The sequence below is a fragment of the Vombatus ursinus genome, unplaced genomic scaffold, assembly GCF_900497805.2.
Source record: "Vombatus ursinus unplaced genomic scaffold, bare-nosed wombat genome assembly UNPS02014198.1, whole genome shotgun sequence".
Taxonomy (NCBI): Eukaryota; Metazoa; Chordata; class Mammalia; order Diprotodontia; family Vombatidae; genus Vombatus; species Vombatus ursinus.
Genome location: NW_020953976.1, coordinates 286,635 through 308,939, shown reverse-complemented (window position 1 = coordinate 308,939; position 22,305 = coordinate 286,635). Strand labels below are relative to the sequence as shown.

Here is a 22,305-nt window from a genome sequence, read left to right as displayed (position 1 = left end):
TAGGTCAGGATCCCTCACAATGGGGACTTGAAGCAGAAGACACACCAGGAGAGGAGAGGCACACACAGACAAGTAGGCAGTGAGAAGTTCATTTTTGTCTTTATTTCAAGTGAACAAGGAGTTAACCATCAATTCTGTACAAAAATGGGGCATGGCCCCTTCCCTCCCTCCCCATGCCCCTGGACAAAAAAACTGACAAAAAGATATAAAAGATGGAGGGGAGGAGTCACCCCACCAGCCCCTCCAATTCTCCAGAAAAAAAGCTGGAGGAGGGGTCCTGTTGGCCAGGGAAGAGGCTGAGTGTTTGGCAAAGTTTGGAGGAAGGAGGAAACAGACAGCAGGGAAGTGGGGGCTTCCCATCCACCCCCCAGACAGTTTGTAAAAACACAGGTGTCCGGAGGCTGACAAGATGATGGAAGGAAAAACAGGGACTTATCTAAATCCCAACCAACTCAGAAAAGATTTCGTCTTTGTTTCTCTAAAAGGCAAAACACTAGAAAGAGCCAAGATCCCGAGCTCTTGCTCTCCAAGGCTGGGGGGGCCCCCATGCCCTCCTCCCCTCCCCCCAGCCCTGGGGAGCAGAGAAGGGGGTGGGGATCCATTGATTCTTTTAAAAAGTTACCCCTTGGGCTGGGCAGGTCCTGGGGCCCCCCTGCCCTCCCCCACCTGTGCTGCTGTGGCCTATCTCCTCTCGCCATTACTGCTTCTGCTGCGGAGATGCCCTGGGGAGTCACCACTATGCAGGCAGGCTTAGCTTCTTCCCCTTTAAGACTGAGGGGGAGAGAAAGAAAGAGTGGGAGTCAAGAGTGGGAGTCAACAGTGGGAGGAAAGAGCAGCCCCTCCCCATACACATACACATGTGCGCGCACACACACACACACACACAGAATGGGGATACCCGCAAGGCTAAGGCCACATGACAGAGGACGGGCTGAAGTGGAGGGGCTAAGGAGGAGGCCAGGGAAAGGGGGGGCCCTGAGCTAGCTACCTTTGGTGATATAGAGGTAGAAGAAGTCGCAGTAGAGCACAGTCTGTACCAGGCCAGCTACGATGGCGATAAGGTCAAAGAAGCCTTCAAACTGGTAGCGCCAGATCCAATTGAACAGGTAAAGCGTCCTGTAGACGCCCAGAGCAAACAGGTAGTGGCTGGTGATGGTCTCAGCTTCTCCCGTCTTGCTCACCATGAACAGCTGCGGCAGGATGGCCACAGACTCCAGGTAAATGGAGAAGGTCCATAGGATCTGGGGGGCGGAGAGAATGGTGCGGTGGAATGAGCGAGGTCAGAAGGGAGGGCCAGGGAGGCAGGGGAAGGTAGAGCTGAGGAATCAAGGATGGCTGGAATGGGGATGCTGGACGGAATCAAGCTGAGCCAGGGGCACGGAAGGACACAGGAAGAGACCTGGAGAGGGAGGTTGGTGGGCAAGGGGGCACACGCAGGAAAGGAGGAGGAAAGAAGGGAGATGAGGAGGGCAGAACCAAAACGAAGACAGGAACAGAGCCAAGGAGCATAGGACACAAGGCAAAGGCAGGGCAAAGGCAGGAAAGCTGGGCTAGAGGGGGTGAAAGGCCCCCAGGGGAGAGAGTAGGGATGGGGGGAGAGGCACAGAGAGGCGAGGCAGAGGAGAGGAAAAGAGATGGAGGGCACAATCGTTAGAGGATCGGCTCTGGGGGCCTCCACTCCAATGAGCGCTCCCCCCCCACCCCGCCTCCTGCAGCTGCTGAGACCAGGTCAAGGACCACGGGGGTATGCGTGCTGTTGGGTCTTCTCCCCCCAAAGCAGGAAGGACCTTCAGTCCCAGTGGCATCTGTAAAGTTACCACCTAAGCCTAGGGTGCTGCACTATGTGAGCTGGCCCCACAGGCAAGGAACCACAGAAGGGCTGGATTTCTGGCTCAGGCCCTGGACCCGACCCATGCTCCCCAACAACCTAATTCTCCTCAAAGAGTATTCCCCAGTTCTGGGGGGGAGGGGGCTGGTGTCTCAGTCTTGTGGTTGTCTCACCTCCCTCCAGTCAGGCTCACCTCCAGTGGTGTGAAGTCATGGTTGACTAGAAAGGCCAAGATGGCTGTGGGGACCACAAGGAACTCCACTCGGAAGGTGTCGTGGTTGCCATCATAGGTGGCCTTAAACTTGCTGTAGATCATCCAGACGGTGGTGAAGGAGCAGGCGATGTAGACCACCTGGAGGGAGGTGGAGACCACCCTCAGGACCGGCTCCCATTAGGGACTCCAGCTCATGGTCCCCGGAAGGTCCACCCCCAATGGCCCCCCCCCGTGGTCCCCCAGGCCCGAGGCCCCCCCCCCCCCCCCCCCCCAACCCCCCCCCCCCCGCCCCCGCACCTTCATGGACGTGTTGTAAAGGGAGATGTAATTGGTGAACAGGTCTAGGTAGCGGGCGGTGAAGACCACAGCGAACAGGACCTGGCTCTTCCCCGAGATTCCTGGGGGCGCACGGAGGGCTCAGTACGGCCTCCCTGCGAGGCCCCGGAGATCGGCTGGCAGGGCCGGCCGGGGCTCCCCCCCGGGGGCCTGACCGTCCGGGCCCGCCCTGCCCCTTTCCCAGGACTCACAGCCAGGGGGCGGGCCCGGCCGCGGGCGGGCCCAGATCTACGAGAGCTCAGGGCTTCGTGGGCCCGGCTAGGCCCGGCCGGGCCTGGGCTCCGGGCGCAGGCCGCCCCCCCCCCCCCGCCCCCCCCCCGGGAGTTCAGGAGGGGGGCCCCGGCCCGGGGCGGGGCCCCGGGGGGGGGGGGGGGGGGGGCGGTTAGGGCCCGGGCGGCCCCCTCCCCCAGAGGCCCACGTCACCAGCTCCGGCTCCCTCCCCTCCCCCGCGGGGATCCCCGGGGCGCCCCGGCCCCCCGCCCCTCCCCCGGCCCGGGCCGGGGTCCGCGCCCCCCGCCCCTCACCGGCGCAGGAGCGGGACTTCCAGATCTTGAGGAGCAGCAGGATGATGGCCAGGAGGTGGGAGAGGTCCCCCAGGAATCGGAAGAGGTTCATGGCCGCGGGCCGGGCCGCCGGGGCCGGGGGCCGGGGGCGCACACGTCCGGGTCCGGGGGAGCGCGCCGAGCAAGGCCCCGAGCTGGCGGAGGAGGCGGCGGCGGCGGCGGCGGCGGCGGCGGCGGAGCGCAGGGGGGGGGGGGGGGGGGGGGGGCGGGGGGGAGGGAGGAGGGACGGAGGCACCGCCCCCCGCGGGAGGAGCCAGCCAGCCGGCCTGGGGGCGGGGGCCGCTCGCAGCCCGCGCCCCCTCCCCGCGGCCCCGGCGCGGGGGGCCCCGCCGCTGTCTCGGGGGTCCGGAGTGCCGGCTCCCCGCCTGCTCGGGAGCTCCAAGAAGGGGCCCCTCCCATGGCCGTCCATTAAGTGCCTGGTCCGGCGGGAGGGAGCCCCGAGAGGGGGGAGCCCGGGCCCTGGGGTCCCCGACGGGCTGGGGAGCGGAGGGGGCTGCGGCACTAGACGTCTGGGCCCTCCCAGAGGAGAGGAGGGCACGGGCAAGGCTCCCGAGGACGCCCGGGTCCCCGAGGGGGCCTGGACACGCGGGGCCCTGGGTGGGGGGCTAGAAGGCTCAGTGCCTGGGCCCCCGACGGGCTGCCAGCGCCGAGCCTGGGCACAGCGCAAGGGGCAGGGGAGAGCAGAAGGCGGAAAAGCGGGGCTGCCGCCCCTCCCCTCGGTGTGTGCCCCCTCCCCTACATTTCTCAGGCGCTGGGGCGAGGGTCCGAGGGAATTTCCCCCACCCCGGTCCCGGAGAGCCGAGGGTATATTTGGGGGCTGGAAGGGGGGCATCCCTTTCTTTAGCCCTCCTCCCCTCTCCCCTGCTGCCTGTGGCCAGAGCCACATCTGGGGAGTCCCCCCCCCCGGGGCCCTGCGGGGAGGGCCGCGGCTGTCTCCGCGAGAGGGGCAGACGCGGACTGAATGCTAATCACCCCAGGAGCCTGTGTTCTAGCGAGTGTGTGTGTGTCCCTCTCCCCCGTCCCCCCTCCCTCCCCTCCCCTTCCCTCCCCTCCCTCCCCTCCCCTCCCGCTCAGGCTCCGGCTCGGGCTCCTCCACACAGCCTCCCGCCCCCCGCCCCAGCTTAGGTGTGTGTGGCAGGCGGGCGGGCGGGGTGGATCTGTCTGTCTGTCTGTCTGTGTCAGTCAGTCCCGTCCTTTGCTGCAGGGGTGGGTAAGGGGGGGCTACTCTGCGGCCTCAGCATCTCCTCTCTCCGGCGGCTGCCAGGTGGGTGTCTGTGGGTCCGTCTTTCCTGGGGAAGCAGCGGGTATTATCAGGTGGGGTGGTGGTGGTCCGTGTGTGGGGTGTCTGTGTGTAATTGTATTGCGTGTGTGTGTGTGTGTGTGTGTGTGTGTGTGTGTGTGTGTGTAAGGGGGCGGGGTGGAGAGAATTCTGTCTGCCTTTACCTTGAACTGGTTGTCTGTCCCCCCATCTGTCATCTGTCTGCACCTGAGATCTCCTGGCTTCTGTCTGGAGCCGCCCCCCCCCCCCCCCGTCTGTCTGTCTGTCTGTGTGCCTGTGTCCAGCTGTGGTTTTGTCTGGGTGTCTGGATCTGTGTGACCCAATGTCTGGCTGTTTGTGTGTCTCTGTGTCCCTATGTCCTGAATGAGCTGGTTTTCTCTGTGTATCTGTGTCTGGTTGTCTGTCTTTGTGTGAGGGTGTCTGTCTGTGTCCAGCTCTGTGTGTGTGTGTGTGTGTGTGTGTGGTGTGTGCGAGTCTCCCACTCCTTTCCAATGAGGGGGTGTTGTGGGGGGAATCCCTGGGAAGTGAGGCTGTGCGTGTGTGTCCGTGGCTGCCTGTAGGGGAGAAAGGCAGACAGGTAGCCAGGCAGGCTGTGTCTGAGGTGACCCTAGACAAACAGCCAGGAGACCCTGGAGGGAAGGTAGGGGGAGGGCAGGGAGGACAGAAGGAGAGGCTCCAGCCAGCAGCGAGGAGGAGGAGGAGGAGGAGGACCTCGCTCGTCGGGGAGGGAGGGGCACCCCAGGCAGGTGAGACGGGATCCCCATGGGGTGGAGGGCCTGCCACTTGCCGCGGCATCGAAGGCAGCATCCTGGGCCCAACTTTCAATGCAACATGTGTAGCCTGCCGAGCCTGGCCCCCACCTGAAGCCCCGGGGGACCGACGGCACTGAACCCCTCACCTGCTGTGTCCTTCTAGAGCCTGAGTCTGGGCCCCTGTCCCAGCCATCGTCACTCCCCTCCCCTACGACACAACAGGGTCATGAAAAGGTAAGGCCAGAAGGAGCTGGGCTGTCAGTGGGGTGGGACCCCCAGACCCTGGGCTGGGCAAAGGGGCAGCCCCGGAGTCTCTGCTGCCCTGGCCTCTCATCTTCCTCACATTCTAGGGTCTTCCTTTTCTCTCTCTCTCTCTCACTCACTCACACACACACATACACACACACACACACACACACACACACACAGGCACACACCCCTGCCCCAGCCTACTCCCCCAGGCCCCATTCTTTCCTGTTCTGTCTCCTCTTCCTCTTCCTCACCCTGCTGCCCATCCTCTCTGCCCTCACCACTTTCTTGGCCCCTTCCGGGTTCCCTGTCCTCATTTCTCTTCCTCCCTCGGTTTCCTCTCTTCCATTCACTCTCCCTCTGTGTCCTTCTATCCCTTTCCATATGTTCTTCCCTGTACCCTCTCCCTTTTTTCCTCCGTGTTCCCCCTCTCTCTCCGTGTCTCCTGACTCTCCCTGACCCCCATCTTTCCCTCTTCCTCCCTTCCCATCCTTTCTCCCTCATTTCTCTGTATCCCTTCCCCCTTCCCACCTCCCGTCCTCTCTTCTTGTCTCCTGCTCTCCCCATTTCTCCTTTCCCTATCCCTCTCTCCCTGTCCCCATTTCTCCCCGTATCTTCTCCCTACCTCTTTCTCCCCTCCTGGGTCTCTCTCTCTTCTTCCTATGCCTATTTTTCTCCCTTTCCCCCTCCCTCTGTCTCTCTTTCCCTCCCTATCCCACCTCCTCCCTCCCTCTTCTTCCAGTATTTACCCCCACTCCATCCCCTCTCCTCATTCCCTGTCTCTGTTCCCAAGGGCTGTGACTGTGCTATTAATATTGCTTACGAGGCCCTGAAGGTCGTCCGGGCCCCTGGCCCTGTGCCCTGGACACCCCCTCCCCACACAGGCCTCCTGTCCTGGAGAGTATCCAAACGCTCTCTCCCCTTCCTCACTCTCCTCATTCCCGGGGTCTGGGGGATGGAAAGGTGGGAAATATGTGTTTTGATGGGGGTGGGGGGGAGAACAGCAGGACAGGACTGTCTGCGGCACCAGGCACCATCGCTAACTGCCGCTAACTGCGGTGAAGGGCCCCGTGGAGGATCAAAGTGTTGGAGGGGAGAAGGCAGGAATGAATGAGTGACTGCCCCGTCCACCACCAACTCCCCCCTCCCCGTTCCCCTCCTTCCTCTGCAGAGCCGTGGTCCGGGTTCTACATGGGGAAATGGGACGGGGGTGGGGGGTGGGGTTGATGGGACAGCATAGGAGGGGGGTGCGGGTGATCACCTCCTAGAGTGAAGGAGGCCAGGGAGGGGAGCTAGTCCCAGAGCACTGGGGCTCCAAGGTCCCTAAGAACTCCCCTGTTTGTGAAATTGGATGGAGATTGGGGACTGGGTCAGAAACTTGGGTCTCAAAAGGGGTGGGGGTGGGCACGAGGTGGATGCCTGGGAACCTGAGGTGTCAAAGGCTGGGATACACATCCCTGGGTCTCAGAGGGTACAGGGTCCCTGCTTTCATCTGTTCAGCTAAAATGAGATGAGGAGTAGGGCTGGGTGCCTGGTTCCTAAGGGGCGCCTTATTCCCTCCTATTTATTGCATGGAATTGAACTATAGAGTTGGATTCATGGGTTCCTGAGTTGGTGAGGACAGGGGATACCTGATACCATGGGGAAAAGCACCCCACCTTCAGCTGTGTGGCTAGAACAGGATGGGGAGGGAATGGCAGGAAGAGAAACCAAGGGAGAAGGGGGAAGGGAATGATTTGGAAGGGGGGGGGTTGATGTTAACCCCACGGAGGCCAGGCCACAGCTGTGGGTTATTTTGGGGTGGAGGCTGGGGGGTGCTATTCTGAGCACTAATCAAGCCAACAGCTAATGACTGCCAGAGAGGAGGAGGAGCTCCTTTGAGCCCCTGGCCCCCGTGCCAGGAAAAGGGGGGGCCCTGGCACCCTGGGCAGAAGGCAGGGCCTCCCCTCTCTCTATCCCTCCCCCAGCTGTCAAGCCTGCTGCCATGGCAACCCATGGGGATACTGACAGCCAGCATGGATTGACAGCCTTCCCTGGCTCAGGGTTCCCCTCAGGGAAGCAGGTGTCCATGCCCCAGCCCTTTTCCCCCCAGGGATCCAGGCGTCTGGAACCCCAACCCCTGCCCTTTTGGGGACCCAGGTACGTGGGCCCCAACCCCCACTTACTTAGGGACCCAGGTATCCAGATTCCAGCTAGTTCCCTTCTCGGACCCAGGCACCTGGTTCCCCAGGCCTCCCAAGGACCCTGAGTCCAGCCAGCAGGGGCAGGAAGAGGACTCTGTGTTCCCTCCAACTTGCTAAATTGCTCTGGGCTAGCAGCCAGTATCCCCCCACTCCTCAACTCCCAATTACCACAGCTGCACCCCACCCCAGGCCCCCCCCCCCGCCTTCAGGCCTGGGGCAGCTGTGACCAGTGTGGGGTGGAGCCTAGGGCAGGGACAGAGGGGGCAGAGAGGAGAATGAGGTGGGGGGGGCATAAATGGGTTGGAGACGGAGATGGGAAGGGACGAGGTGGCGGGGGGGGGGGCGCATGAGTGGGGAAGAGGATGAGGATGGGAGGGGGCCGGGGTGGGGCAACGGCAAGGTGACAGGGAAGGAGATGGAGGGAGAGGGAGAGAGGAGCTGGGAAGCAGGCCTAAGGGAGGGTAGCAGGCAGAGACAAGGAAGTGGGGGTCAGTCCCACTGACCCTCTCTTCTTTTTTGTCTACCCTTCCTCCTCTCTTCTTCCCTCCTCTCTCGAATTTTTCTTTCTCTCGTTTGCTCTCCATCCGGCCCTACCTCCCCGGGGGATGGGGGTGGGGGGATGTCTTTCTGCTTGTCTCTCTGTGTTTTTCTCCATGTCTCTGTCTCTCTCTTGGCATTTCCCTCCCTCTTGTTTCTTCCTTTTTTCTATCTCTGTCAATCTCCCCTGGCTCTATATTTCCCCCTACCTTTTACCCTATGTTTCTCTAACCTACCCATGTGGTTGCTTCTTTCCCTGTCCCTGCCCCTCTGTCCCTGCCTGTTCTCCTGCCTTGTCCCTGGGTCTCTGACTTTCTCTGTCCCTTTGTCCTTCTGCCCTGCCCTTGTATGCCCGTCCTGGCCCTGGGTTCCTTTCCCTTTCTCTGCCCTCGTTTCTCTCCCCCTCTGCCTTGCTTGTTTTCACCCCTGGGTCTCTGCCTCCCCGTCTCTGTCCACGTCCCTCGCACTCTGCCCAATCTTTGGTCGCGTCTCCACCTCTGTCCCTGATTTTGTCTGTTTCTCTGATGGTCCAATCCGTGTCTGCCACTGTCTCTGTTCCTGCTCTCTCTCTCTCTCTCTCTCTGTCTCCCTCTGTCTCTCTCCCTCTTTCTGTCTCTCTGTCTCTCTCTCCTTCTCCCTCTCTCCCTTCCTCCTCTCTCTCTGTCTCTCTCCCTCCTCTCTCTTTCTCTCTCTTTGTCTCTGTCTCTTTCCTTCTCCCTCTATCCCTCCCTCTCCTTCCCTCCTCTCTCTCTCTGTGTCTCTCTCTCCTTCTCCCTCTCTCCCTCCCTCTCCTTCCCTCCTCTCTCTCTTTCTCTCTCTGTCTCTGTCTCTCTCTTTCTCCTTCTCTCACTCCCTCTCCTTCCTTTCTCTCCCCCGCCTCTCTCTCCCTTGGGGCCATTAGAGGCTGCCCGGCAGGGTCCCCAGGAAATGCGCGGCCCCCTCGGCCCCCACGGCCTTCCAGGCCCAGCTAACATGCTTTTGCTACTGGCTCTGGCATGTGCCAGCCCCTTCCCCGAGGTGGCTCCCCCGCTGGGCGGTGGCAGCATCGGGGAGCCGGGAGCTGGGCGGCCCCTCAATGTGGCGCTGGTGTTCTCGGGGCCGGCCTACGCGGGGGAGGCAGCCCGCCTGGGCCCCACTGTGGCTGCCGCAGTCCGCAGTCCAGGCCTGGAGGTGCGCCCTGTAGCCTTGGTCCTCAATGGCACTGACCCGCGCAGCCTCATGCTTCAGCTGTGTGACCTGCTCTCCGGCCTTCGTGTCCATGGCGTCGTCTTTGAGGATGATTCCCGCGCGCCAGCAGTCGCCCCCATCCTGGACTTCCTTTCTGCTCAGACTGCCCTGCCCATTGTGGCCGTTCATGGCGGCGCAGCTCTCGTCCTCACGCCCAAGGTGACCGGCCAGCTTGGGTGGTGGGGCAGTGAGCAAGGCCCAGAGTGCTCCAGGCCTGGGCTGCAGCATTAGAGGAAGATCCCTGCTAAATGCCCGGTGTGACTGGGGCCTGGGGGGCCTGAGGCCCATATCTGGGAAGGGCTCGCCTTGCCCACCGGCACTGGAAGGTTCCTCGGGGCCCAGGAGTGGAAATGGCGGGTTCTCCCCTTGACCCCATTCCCTCATACCAAGGTTGGCCTTTGCAAGGTCCTTATGGGAACATGCTCAGATAGGACAGTCAGGGAGGGTGGGAAGCATTGTGGGTCATGACTGAGGAATCTGCGGGAGAGCGTCTAGGGACGAGAGGCCCAAGTGGGGGAACTGAGGAACGAAATGGAGGCCACCTATGATGGGGTAAGGGCCGGGGCTTTCAGAAGTCCTGAGAGAAAATGGGGGTTGAGATGGGCAGAGCTGGGGAGGGTGCCAGCCCTGGTGCCTTCTCCTCGGCACGTGGTCCCACCCTCCCTCCACCCGCCACTACCTTCTAGGGGCCTGTGCTCAGTGGCATAGTTGTAGCACCTTCTCTGCCCTCTGTGAGCTGCTGGGACACGTGGCCTTCTCGTCTCTGGCCAACGGCCCAATCGAAGCCACTGTGCGCTTCCCCTTATCCCCCCACCCCTGGGAGGCTGGGATCTGTAGTCTGGGCAAGTGTATTGACCCCTCGCTGCCTCGTGGCCGGCTGGAACCTGTAATCCGCTCTCGAGCCTGGTGGCCTGTTAGGAGCTATGTGGTCTCTGGCCAAGCGGACGTCAGGGCATCATATTTGGAGCCCCTGGCTTGATGGTATGACCCCAGAGAAGTCTGTTGCCCACCCTGGGCTTCATTCTCCCATCTGTGAATGAGAGAGTTGACTTAGAGGATCTCCCAGGGCTATCAGACTTGAATTCTAGACTTTCCATGTGACCCTGTGTGTGCACACACGTACCCACACTCACACTCACCCCCTCGTACTCACACACACACCCACACACGTGCCCTCCATGCCTCAGTTTCTGGATCTGTATGATAAGAAGGGGGCCCTGAATGATGTCTCCGCCATTGCCACCTCTCACTTTCTGCTCCTGTGTTCCTTTCCCCCGTGCTCCCCAGGAGAAGGGCTCTACCTTCCTCCAGCTAGGTTCCTCCACAGAGCAGCAGCTGCAGGTGATCTTTGAGGTGCTGGAGGAATATGACTGGACGTCCTTCGTGGCGGTGACCACGGCGGCCCCTGGCCACCGGGCCTTCCTGGCTTATATCGAAGCACTGACTGATGGAAGCCTGGTGGGCTGGGAGCACCGGGGGGCTCTGACCCTGGACCCTGGGGCTGGTGAGGAGGTGCTCGCTGCCCGCCTACGCAGTCTCAGTGCCCAGATACGCCTGCTTTTCTGTGCCCGTGAGGAGGCGGAGCCACTGTTTCGGGCAGCAGCCGCAGCCAGCCTAACAGGCCCTGGCTATGTGTGGTTCATGGTGGGACCCCAGCTGGCAGGGGGTGGCGGAGGGGGCGGGCCCGGGGAGCCACCTCTCCTGCCAGGGGGTGCCCCGCTACCCGCGGGGCTCTTTGCGGTCCGGTCAGCTGGCTGGCGGGACGACCTGGCAAAGAGAGTGGCGGCAGGCGTGGCGGTGGTAGCCCGGGGAGCCCAGGCCCTGCTTCGTGACTACGGGTTCCTGCCTGAGCTGGGTCAGGACTGTAGAGCTCAGAATCGTAGCCAGCGGGGAGAGAGCCTGCACCGGTAAGGATCCCGGCTGGGGACCAGGGGACTGACCACTGGGATTAAAAGCCACTGGACAGCAGTACGGCCGCTGGGGGGCAGGAGCCAGGCTAGGTGTCAGGGGCCGGATGGGGAAGCTTTTGGGAAGGGGATGGCCAGATTGAGAGGCAGGAGCCAAGGTGACCCTGGGAGAGTGGCCTGACTGAGTGAGCCGGGAAGGCAGGGACAAACGAATGAATGAATGAATAGAGAAGCGTTGATTAAGCGCCTTCGCTGTGCCACACTGTGTGTGCCAAGGGCTGGGGGGCCCAGCACAGGAAGTAGGACAGTCCCAGTTCTCAAGGAGCCTGTGCTCTTGGCAGAGGTGGAGGGCAGAGGGCAAGGCCTGGAGTCCTCCGGTCGGTAGGTCAGTGGGCCCTCCGTTCCCTGGGGTCTAGAAGGCATAGAGCCAGGCAGAGGCAAGGCCTCATGGTCCTTCTCACAGAAGGGCTTCTGGTCAGTGACGCCCATCTCCTCCCAGCTGTGTCTCAAGGACCCAGGGCTCTGCACTGAAACTTTCGTCCCTCTGACCACGGCAGGTATTTCATGAATATCACCTGGGACAATCGGGATTATTCCTTCAACGAAGATGGCTTCCTGGTGAATCCCTCCCTTGTCGTCATCTCTCTCACTAAGGATCGGACGTGGGAGGTGGTGAGTATGAGGGCCTGGATGCCCGGGTCTCTGAGGGGCGGGCCCACGGAGGAAGCCAGATGCCAACTCTCCTCCTCATTCCTGACGCCAGGTGGGGACCTGGGAACAGCAGTCGCTTCGGCTGAAGTACCCGCTGTGGTCTCGCTACGGCCGCTTCCTGCAGCCTGTGGACGACACCCAGCACCTCATGGTGGCCACCCTGGAGGAGCGCCCCTTCGTCATCGTGGAGCCAGCTGACCCCCTCAGCGGCACCTGCATCCGGGACTCTGTGCCCTGCCGTAGCCAGCTCAACCTCACACACAGGTGGGACCCTCGCCCTCCCAGGACCCTATTCCCTCGGCGGCCCCTCCTTGGGACCCCGGCATTCGGGTCCAGATGCATCCAATATTTGTAGCTCGTGGGGCGATGGCAGATGCAGAGGTAGAGACATTTTCATTACTCGCTAAGATCCTCCAAATAAAATCCACTCATTCTTTGGGCCATGAGGGCTTGGCTGCAGGTGGGCAGCAGGGAAGACAGAAAAAGCTGTTGGCATACATGGTTCAGGGATAGAGAGAGAGAGCTCATTTACTATGTACGTATGACAGCTCAGTGTGGGGGATGCCGAGATAGAAGGACTGCCATAGAATGGGGGAGTGGGACAGGCTGTCCCTTGTGTGGAAATCATCAGACACGAGGAGACTGTGACCAGACCGTCTTCAGCTTGGGGGATCCCCCGGGAAGGCTTTCTGGTTGTGAAAGAAAGGCAGGTGCAGAGGCAGGCCTGAGGAGGAAATGTGTGCCAGGGCTGGGGCTCCTCTGCCTGTATTTAGAGAGGGAAGAAAAGGCGGGGAGAGGCCGTAGTCCATCTCTCTGGAATGGAGAGTCCACCAAGGGCAATATTAGGACAGATAAAGTTGCAGAAGGCCCTGAATGCCAGGCCAAGAATCTCAAAGGCAGTGAGTAGAACTCTGCACCTGGAGCCGATAGACCCAGGCTCTGACTCTGCTTTAGAACCTCACTAGAGCTGCAATGATGAGCAAATTGCTAAAACTCCAAGAATCTCAGTTTCCTTTTTTAAAGTAGGAATAAGTGATAATAAAAATGGCCCCGGCCCCAGGTCTGTTGTGAGAAAGCACTTGGTGGACCTGACAGCGGCAGAGACAGGGGGGCAGTTGTGATGCCTCGGTCCATGGGGTGAGCTCTTGGCCACGGGCACGCCATGGCCTTCGTGGGTTGGGCTTCAGAGAGAAGGCTCAGGGAGTGTGCTCAGGGTACGAAGCTGGGGCAGCTGCTGTAATAGTTCAGGTGAGAGGGAGGTGAGTGGAGACGAGGCAGTGATGGATGGTAGAAAGAGAGCTGTGGAGACAGGAGGCCAGGCCTGGGTGGAGGGACGATGGATGGGCTGTCCATAGCAAGAGGGAATCTGGGAGGATGCTCACATGAGCGGGGACAGTCTGAGGTCAGTTTGAGAGGGTGATGGCACGTCCACATGGAGAGGCGTGACTTGGCATTCGGGAGAGAGGCTGGAGCTTGATACCTGGTGATCATCTGGGTGAAGATGTTCATTGAACTTGTGGCAGCAGATAACGTTGCCCACAGAGAATACTGAAAGGGAGAAGACAGTGATTGTTAGGAAGGAGAAGAAGAAGAAGAAGAAGAAGAAAACAGTAATGAAAACCACCGCTCAAAGTTTCCTCTGACGCCTGACGATAGCATGGAGATGATGTTGGTTCCCAGAGGCCATGCCCGTGAAGCCCAGGCCCAGGTACCTTCTTCAAGGCTATAGAAGCTGTGAATACCGTTCTAGAAACAGATGTGCCTGCTTGCCAAGGTCCCACCTAGCAAAGTGTTCTGCGACTCTTCATTGATAATAGCCTGGTCACTTGGTGTTGAATGTTTGATCAAAGCAAACCAAGCCAAATGCCAACTGATGCCCAGTCCTGGGTGGTGCAGAGAGCACCAGGAACCCCAGTTTTGAGATGATCCAGAAATACCGACCTTGTCATTGGTACTCTCGGTGGGAGCTCCCTGTCCGGTGACCTGGGGGACACCCAACTGGAGGAAATGCATCTTATCAATTATGACCTCAGTGTCAATGAAGGGAAGCCAAGAGGCCAAAGGAAGAAACAGCACAATGGTAGGAAGCCTCGCTACTCCTCCCTGGAGAGGCAGAAGCCCGAACTGGCAGAGTTGGGTTTGTCACGCAGCAGAAGACAATGGTTTTATGGAGAGATAGCAATGGACTCTCTTATTCAAGCAGCACAATAGATATTTGCCATTAAACATAATGGCGGTCTATGTGTCAATGTCAGTCGCAGAGCTGGACACATTCTATGAAGAACGCAATGAGATCCTCCAAATAAATGCAGTGTGTTCTTTGGGGCTCAGTGACTCAGATGCAAGGGTAGGAAGATGGTAGAAAGTCTGTAGGAGGGGAAGGAGAGTGGCCGAAGCCTCGCTGGTGGTCATAGGAGCCTCAAACTATCAGACCCTTTCTTTGAGAAAAGACCCAGTAGGTATTGGCCGTAGTAGGCATGAAATAAATTCACCAGAAAGGTGATGGGCTATATCTTAGCAGGTAAGGGGTGCGAGCGCCAATCAGGACCGAGCATTTATTAGTGCCAAGTGCTAAGCCAGAAAGTGGTGTCACTGATGTGAAAATGCAGTACTTCCCGGCCACCGGAAACTAACATTCTCCTGTAAGCATACAATTTTTGCAGATAAGTAAATATGGGATATATGCAGAATAAATAGAAGTAATGAAGGTAAGCCCTGACATCTGGAGGCATGAGAAAGGAGGTGTCACTTGAGGACAGCCTTGAAGGGAACCAAAGGAAAAAATGAGAAAGGCCTTGAAACTGGGAAACGGATGGAAGAATGAACATCTACAGAGATCACAATGATCTCATAAAGGCCTAGTGTGAATCAGTTACCAAGAGCCAAGAAACCATCTGAGCCCCACCCCAAGGAATGAGATGGTGAAGCCAGGGCCAACCCTAGTTTGGAATAGAAATGTCTTTTTCAAGTTTTATGGGAGAAGATGGTAGGAGGTGATGAGCAGTCTACGGGCATGCTCAGCTACCTCTGCCGCTCAGTGCCCCAGAGGTTCATGGGCCTCTCTCCCTCCCTCTGCTGCCTTTGGTTCAGGCCCCAACCAGTTACGGGCCCATGCGCCAGTGATCAGCCTCTGCTTCTGCTTAGCCCCTTCCCAGGCATCTGATTTTACCAAGTTCTAGTCACTTCAGAGCCATATCAAGAACAGATGTACTTACACTTCCTCCCCAACACCCTGGGGGTGTAGGGATCATCCCCTCCCTACTTACAGGACTGCAGTGTCTGGGACAGGGTAAGCTCAAGACCACTCAGTTCCCCCATAGCATCGGTGCCCCCGAGTGCCCATCCAAAGGTAACACGGCTGCTGGCTGGGTTCTGGGCTCATTACTTACCGTCCTAATCCCCTCGATTCCCTCCCCAAGAAAGAGACTCCTCACTCCTCAGGGCCTCAAAGCTGTCCGAGAGCCCTCTGGACCTCTAGAACCCCACAAAGTGGTGGAGAATTCACTCCCTTCACCTAGCAAGGCTCATGGCTTCAGAGGGGAGAAGGACCCTCCCCGTGTGGTTTTCACCGGGTGCCTTGATTCAAAATGTTGCCAAGATCCTCCAAAAGTGCTTGGATGAAGGGAAATGATGGTAGGCACAACAAAAGTCTATTAACCACTTCTGAAGCCCCCATTTACCATGTGGTTAGCCAACCAGCACCAGCTGCAGGACGTCTGTCTCTCCAAGGAAGCCCTTCCCGTCACATCAGTGTGCCCCCCCCCCCCCCCGGGGGGGCGCCCCCCCCCCCCCCCCCCCCCCTCCCGCCCCCCCCGGGGCCCCCCCCCCCCCCCCGGGGGCGAGCTGCTACCTTCTCCACCTATAGAGATGCTGCTTCAGGTGCTGCTACCCCTCCTCCAGCCAACAGCCCCGCCCCACACTGTTAGAGCAGTATCACTTCACTAAAGGGGAAAGGCTTTTTCACCACCATGGAGAACGGAGCCACCCCATTTGGGCTTCACCGTCGCCATCGCGCAGGATGTGGGCTCAGCACCAGAGACAACCATGACGGAAAAGCAGCTGGAGCAGCCAGGCGTGCACATGCAGACCCACAGGGCACGGCCTCCATGCTGTGAGGCAGCCTTATGGGCCAGAGTGTTCCCTTCTCAAGCTCCAACGAGCCAAGTTCTCACGGTGTGGAAGAAGCCGGGGGCCTTATTACTGACCAAGACAACGGTGAATAGCCGCTGACCCATTGGCCTGCAGTCCTTGATCACCACGGAATTTTTATGAGAACAATCTGAGGGCATTTTCGGTGAAAGTGTGACGAGGGAATGTCCAGGCTTTCACAGATGCTTTTCTACAGCAGGTTCCGGATTAAGAAAAAGAAAGAAAGAACAAAAGAAAGAACGAAAGAAAGAAAAAAAGAAGTCATGTATTGATAGTTTCTTCTTTTGCAATCACTTTATTTCCAAATCTGTTTCTCCCCTTTGGGAAGCCTACAGGAGGGAAATCAAGGCAGTCTCCGATGGAATCGAGGAGCTTTTCCAAACAGCCCAAGGGGAGAGTAAAGGGTGGCTTCTTACAACACCTGGAGGAGGCTCAGCCTTGCCCTTGCAGACTTAAAGACCAAGTGAGCGCCCCTCTGAGATGGAGAGCTGAAGGAAGGCTTTTGGAGGAGTTACCCCTGCAGGAAGGACTGAACTCTCGGGAGCTCTTGGACAAGGCATCGAGGGGAGGGGATCTATCTCCCCCATCCCCACCAGCGATGGCACTTTGCAGCTGCCTGATGGGGGCATTCAAGGACATTGCTTCTTAAACCCTAGGCTTCTGTCAATTGGTCAATCCACCAATAAACATTAAGGGCCTACTCTGTGCCAGGCATGGGGGATACAAAGAGAGGCAAAAGACAGTCCCTGCCCTCAGGGAGCTTATAGTCTAACATGCAAACAGACATATACAAGCAATTCCTTAGACAGCATGATCCCAGAATCTAGCCTTCCAGCAAAGAAGGGAGATTTCTGGTGTAGCGCCGGCTTTGAGAGTTGCCTCATGGTCAACTCCAAGTTCAAGAAATACAGTTTTGAGAGTTTCAAGCTCTGGATCCTGTAGGTAGAGATTTCCTGATGCTTCCTGCTCCACAGAGAGGGAAGGAGACAGTGCAACACAGCATCCTTCCTGAAAGGAAAATCCCCCAAGGATTCCGGCTGAGCCAGACGCTGGAGGCAAAGGAGACGGCCGACGAGCAGTGTCTGGTGGAGACTAATATGGGGACATTAGCGGCCCTAAGGCATCCATCCGAGGCGTGAGTTGCCCCCTCCTGACACACATGCTCCCTGGCCACACGTACATGACACGTGGGTGCCTCTCGTGGCCTCTGTGCGCGTCCAGTTCCCCCACTAATGCCAGGTGAGAGAGGGCTTCCTAGGGGAGATGTTTTATTGCTTCTTTCTCATTATGTAATTTCAGTAATTCCCTTTGTTTTGAGCTCATTGTATTCTCTGGCTGTCTTTTGAAGGCAAACACATTGGTGGGGGCTCATGAGCTGTAGTTTTAAGAGTGCAGACCAGCTTCTTTGAAGCTGGGATAGCCATTCCTCCAGAGGTCCCAACCTGTGAGTTCGAGTTGGGGGGGCTCTCCCTCAGGGTACTACACTTGTGGAACTTCATCCGGCATCTCTTATCTTGGATGCCCTTGTATTTTAGGGATCCCCTGGGGAAAATAGTGTTTCAGTGGTGACATCTGTTGTATTGCTGTGTCTACCACAAGTAAGGAAGGTGACCTGAGTCGCACGCGTGTTACATAGCGAGAATACTGGCGCACTGGCAATGCACCGAGGGCCACACGAAGGACCTCTTATCAAAGGAGTCAATGACTTCACCAGTATGCTATGGGAGGATTTTTGTGACATGGCCCCGGACGGCTTCTGCATGATGTTAAGGACTCTAAGTCCAGAGGATAAAGTTTGTCCCATGGCAAACCAACACCATGTGCATAACGCCTGTTTGGCAGCCCCCACATCTGTGGGGTTTTCTGAGTTTCTGTGATATGATTTTGTTTTTTTCAGCTAAAGATAGGGTTTATTAAAGATCCGCCGTGTTAGCCAGCCTCTTAAGGAATCTGGACATTTGGGGTTTTTTTGTTTGTTTGTTTTTTAGGCAATTGGGGTTAAGTGACTTGCCCAGGGTCACACAGCTAGTAAGTGTCAAGTGTTTGGTCTGAGGTCAGATTTGAACTCAGGTCCTCCTGACTTCAGGGCCAGTGATCTATCCACTGCGCCACCTACCTGCCCTTGAGTCTGAATGTTTGTGAGCTATTGGCTAGGTTCCTAAGGTATCTGAGCACTTTGTGATATGGTTTTAAGGTAGCCGGCCTGTGCTAGTGTGGGCTAAGTTCAGATCTCGATTTGGAATGTTGGGTGGCTTTGCAGAGACCCAGTGGAGACACACATGAGCTGTGGTTGTGTAGACAGGACATTTGAGGAATGTTCCCTGGTTTGGTTTCTCATCTGAATGTGAGATTCCAGTTGACTCTAACTCACCAACCTCCCGTGCTTTGGAAACTCATTTAGCACCAGACTCTGAGAAGGGAAGGTCATTTTTGGTCCTTTTGATTTGACTTTGCTATCTTTGATTTTTTCTTCCCCTTTCTAATTGCCATTGGGTTGAAAAGGGCCTCTGTAAGTACTGGAATAGGTGGTAAATGAGGATTTCCTAAGAGCTTATTTCTTGGGATGGCAGAATTGTGTATTTGAGAGTAAGCACAATCTTGAGGCCCAACCTCCGGCAGGTCTGGACCCTCCCAAGATGGTCAGTCACTGGATTGTCCTAGAAGGCCGAGCGGACTTTGCTGAAGCTTTAGAGTGAGGACAACGTTTAAGCCTCCCCAAGCCCTCGGAGAACCGTTCAGCCTGGGGATGGCCCCACATGGGCCGGTGGTGCTGCCCTCTACTGCCTGGGAACAGAGGCGACTGTTGAGTTGGGTGGGGATAACCGAGGAGGACATGGGCAGTCTCAGATCCATTCAGGGAATCTTCCCGAACCACCTTAGGAACAGATCACGGACTGCCTGTTGTGTTATCAGATGTCGGCCCTCACACGAAGCTGACCATTGGCCGAGGCAGGATAGGCCACACCCCCAGCGCCATTCAGAAAGCCATCTGGGCCCACTCTGGGAGGGTCAGTTCAGTTCTTGATGACTCACGCCTCAGTCTTTCCTTTGGACCTCTTGGAGAGTACGTGGAGGGTGGGGCTGGGGAGTGGATGATTCTCCTCCCACACGTTGGCGATGGGGCCCTGGAGCAGAAACATGTGACTGCAGGAGATGCGAGAAGGAAATTCTAGGCGATCGATGGCTTATCGAGGTCTCTCAATTCCCTGGGCAGTAGGATCCCAGACTCTAGGCCCCAAGCTGTGGAAGAGATTTCTGGAGCGGCTACCAGCTTGGAGAGCTATCTCATGACTAACTCCTAAGGTCCAGAATTCCAGGTCCTGGAGATTCTGGATTCTAGAGCCAAGAGAATGATGATTTCCTGTTGCTTCCTCCTCCCTGAAAAAGGAGACGGGTAATTCATACAGTCCCTATAGAGCATCCTAGCTGGAGCATCCCGCCCCAAAGAATCTGGCTGGGCAGAAAGCTGGAGCAGTGAAGGCTCCAGCCAAGCAGTGTCCAGCAGTGACCACCGCCAACCCCTCCTCACACACATTTCCTGTCTGGGTGCCTGCCTCTCTACTTGGGACCTTTATGGAGAACCAGCCTCCGCATGGATGCTGGCTAGATTTGGGGGAGTGTGCCCCAGGTTCATAAGGGTGACTTTTTTTTCTTCCTATGCCACTGTGGTAATTGCCTTTGCTTTAAGCTAATTGTGTTCCCAGGCTGACCATTAAAATCAAACACATTGGTGGGGACTTTTACATGGTAGTTTTTGGAATGCCTTAAAACCGGGGATAGCTGTCCCTCCCAGGGACCTGACTTGCAGTTGTGAGTAGGGGGAGAAGGGGCCCTCAGTGCACTGCACTTGAAATGGGTATCTTTAAAAGACGGGGAAAAAAGGCAATTCAGAAAAACTAAGCACCGTGTCAACCAAGTCTGACAGCAGCAATGCTGGCCCCCCACTCCTTCAGAGAAGGGCGGGAGCTGCATCTTCTCATCTCTTCTTTAGGGACGTGCTTGGAGACGATCACACCTTTACAAAACCACCCACTGACTGAAAGGCATAGGGAAAAAAACCCTGCGTTTATTGTTTGTTGGACATTTTTAAAAAGCATTTAATTTAGTAGGGCAGAATACGGCCTGCGTTCAAAGCAGCCCACCAACGAAGTGACTGCCCGTGCCTATGTCAAAATCATATGAGATTCCTTGAAAGGTGTCACCACCAAGGAGTCATTCTCTGATAACCCTCTGGCTAGGAATATCAAGCAAGGAATAAAAAAAGAGCCGTATGCTCACCAAAGGCATCTGCCACGGGAACGAAGGAGTCCATATGGGTTTCCCTATAGATGGTGAGGTCTGTCGTGGACTCATCGGTCAGTGACATCGTGCCGACTGCATCCAGTCCTAGAACAGAGCCTTCCAAGTGAGATCCAGAATCAACAGAGTTCACACAGGGAAGTTAACTATTCACACAGGAAAAACTAAGTGGATGAAGAAAGCCTGTCACCCATCAATACTAGGGTACACAGTTTGACAGACGGCTCAGAGGAGGGGTCCAGCCATGAGAACGCCCTCAAAGATAAAAGTTCCAGAATGGAATGGAGAAAGGGCAGGCTGGCCGGCCTTGGGGAAAGTGTTCCTTTCTTGTCACTGATGCCAGGCACGTGCCCCTCTGACACTTTTGATCTTCTGGTGGGGAGGTGGAACTGCAAGTCCAAGAACACTGAGGCTTCCGAAAAATTAAAAAGGCAGCAGAGAGATGCATGATGGGCGGGAGTCGGCTGGGACACATCACGATCATTAAGACTGCGCTGTAGGTGCCGTGTGATGTACGCATTGGAGAAATCTGTGGCCAGAAAAAAAGATGGGCCGGTCACCGGACGAGATCAAGGGGGAGGCCAGGGACGGGCCACGTGGTATCCCCTCTGTGTCAAGGAAGTGAGAAAAGAGGGGGCCCCCAGCGCCCCGTGTGAGCCTTCTCTGGCCGATGTTGAGGAGGGTGTGGAGGACAGTCACACCGAGGGACAGGTCGGAGTACGTGCCAACCTGCATCTCGGAGGAGGTGCCCGTGTCGATGAGATCAAAGATTTACTGGACCATTTTTCCTGCCTTACTTACCTTCTCTGGTTCTCACATCAGTCCTGGGAGTTTGGTACTGCAGGTGTTAGCAACCCCTTTAAGGCCAAATGATTCTCTGGTGGTCCCCTAGTGTGGATGGCGGGCTTCTGGTGCCCACTCCCCAGGCAGGTGGGAGGGGATGAAACTGCTGGGAATACGTAAGGAGGGGTCAGAGACGTAACAAGAGGCACGCGGGGTTGTGTCAGGTACCACATGCAGAGAGAAGAGCAGAGGCTGGAGGGTGGGAGCTTGGGGAGACCCCCACTGAGGCTCAGGAGCCAGGAAAAGGCAGGCTGGTGCCACCATTTACTCCCTGAGGAATTTTCCTGGCTCCCCTCTCACTGCAAAGCTCTGCTGTCGGGGAGGGGATTGGCTCATTCCAATTTTCCAGGGGCCAAGGGTGGCCAAGGCTGAGCACCCGTCTGGGTTGGTGGGCAGAGCACTGTTGGGGTGAGTGGTGGAGCTCTGGTGAGCACCTAGGGCCAGAGGATGGGGTGAGGCCCCAGGGGATTCATCGCTGCTGCCGTCACCCTCCTCCCCTGGTCCGTAATGGAAGGAATAGTCTGTTCACTTGAGCCCCAGGAGGCCAGAACTAGAAGCAATGGGTGGCAACACGAGAAAAAGAAAAACTTGCTAACAATTCCTCCTGTGTAGATGGGGACTAGGCCCCTCGTCCCACCACGCGGGGCCCTGTGTAGAGAGGATGGCTAGGCCTTTGAGGCGCATCTCTGGGGGTGCTCCTCTGGGGCAGCGGGTGGACTCCCCACCTTACGAGACGGGGAGGAGATCAGAGTCAGTCGGGGGAACTCCTGGGAGTCCTACGTCCGGGGAGCTCACAGGCCCTAAGGACAGCACCCCCAGGAGCACGGGGCCACCCCACAGGTAGGAGAACCCAAGGAGAGCTGGGGTGCTCCCACAGGGCCCGAGACTACAGAGAGGGCAAGGAAGATCGAGGCTCCAGCCCCATGCCTGCCCCTTCTTCCCCCAGCCCCCCGCCAGATGCCCCCCGGCCAGAAAAACGCTGCTGTAAAGGCTTCTGTATCGACATCCTCAAGCGCCTGGCCCAGACCATCGGCTTCAGCTACGACCTCTACCTCGTCACCAACGGCAAACATGGGAAGAAAATCGATGGCGTCTGGAACGGCATGATTGGGGAGGTGGGCCCAGCCTGGAGGGGATAGAGTAGATGGGGGGAGAGGAGGTGGGAGGAGGCTCAGTCCTGTCGAGGGGCAGGGGCCCCCCACGCCCAGCCCCCATCCTCGCCCTGACG

The 22,305-nt window shown here is 57.7% G+C and overlaps 2 protein-coding genes across 2 annotated transcripts in view; one reads left to right on the top strand and one right to left on the bottom strand.

Moving 5' to 3' along the window:
- Positions 1-80: 80 nt before the first annotated feature.
- KDELR1 (KDEL endoplasmic reticulum protein retention receptor 1) lies at positions 81-3,035 on the bottom strand. Its single transcript, XM_027860485.1, has 5 exons — positions 2,903-3,035; positions 2,340-2,440; positions 2,022-2,180; positions 989-1,241; positions 81-771 (listed from the first exon to the last, which is right to left on the bottom strand). The coding sequence occupies exons 1-5, from the start codon at positions 2,991-2,993 to the stop codon at positions 737-739; spliced, it is 639 nt and encodes a 212-aa protein (XP_027716286.1). The 5' UTR covers positions 2,994-3,035; the 3' UTR covers positions 81-736.
- Positions 3,036-5,019: 1,984 nt separating this feature from the next.
- Positions 5,020-22,305, top strand: part of GRIN2D (glutamate ionotropic receptor NMDA type subunit 2D) — a 23,859-nt gene continuing 6,573 nt past the window's right edge. The window contains exons 1-6 of the mRNA XM_027860576.1: positions 5,020-5,206; positions 8,843-9,327; positions 10,456-11,075; positions 11,633-11,747; positions 11,839-12,050; positions 22,024-22,192. Of these exons, the coding sequence (XP_027716377.1) occupies positions 8,869-9,327; positions 10,456-11,075; positions 11,633-11,747; positions 11,839-12,050; positions 22,024-22,192 (1,575 nt within the window). The 5' untranslated portion in view covers positions 5,020-5,206; positions 8,843-8,868. The remainder of the gene's footprint in view (positions 5,207-8,842; positions 9,328-10,455; positions 11,076-11,632; positions 11,748-11,838; positions 12,051-22,023; positions 22,193-22,305) is intronic.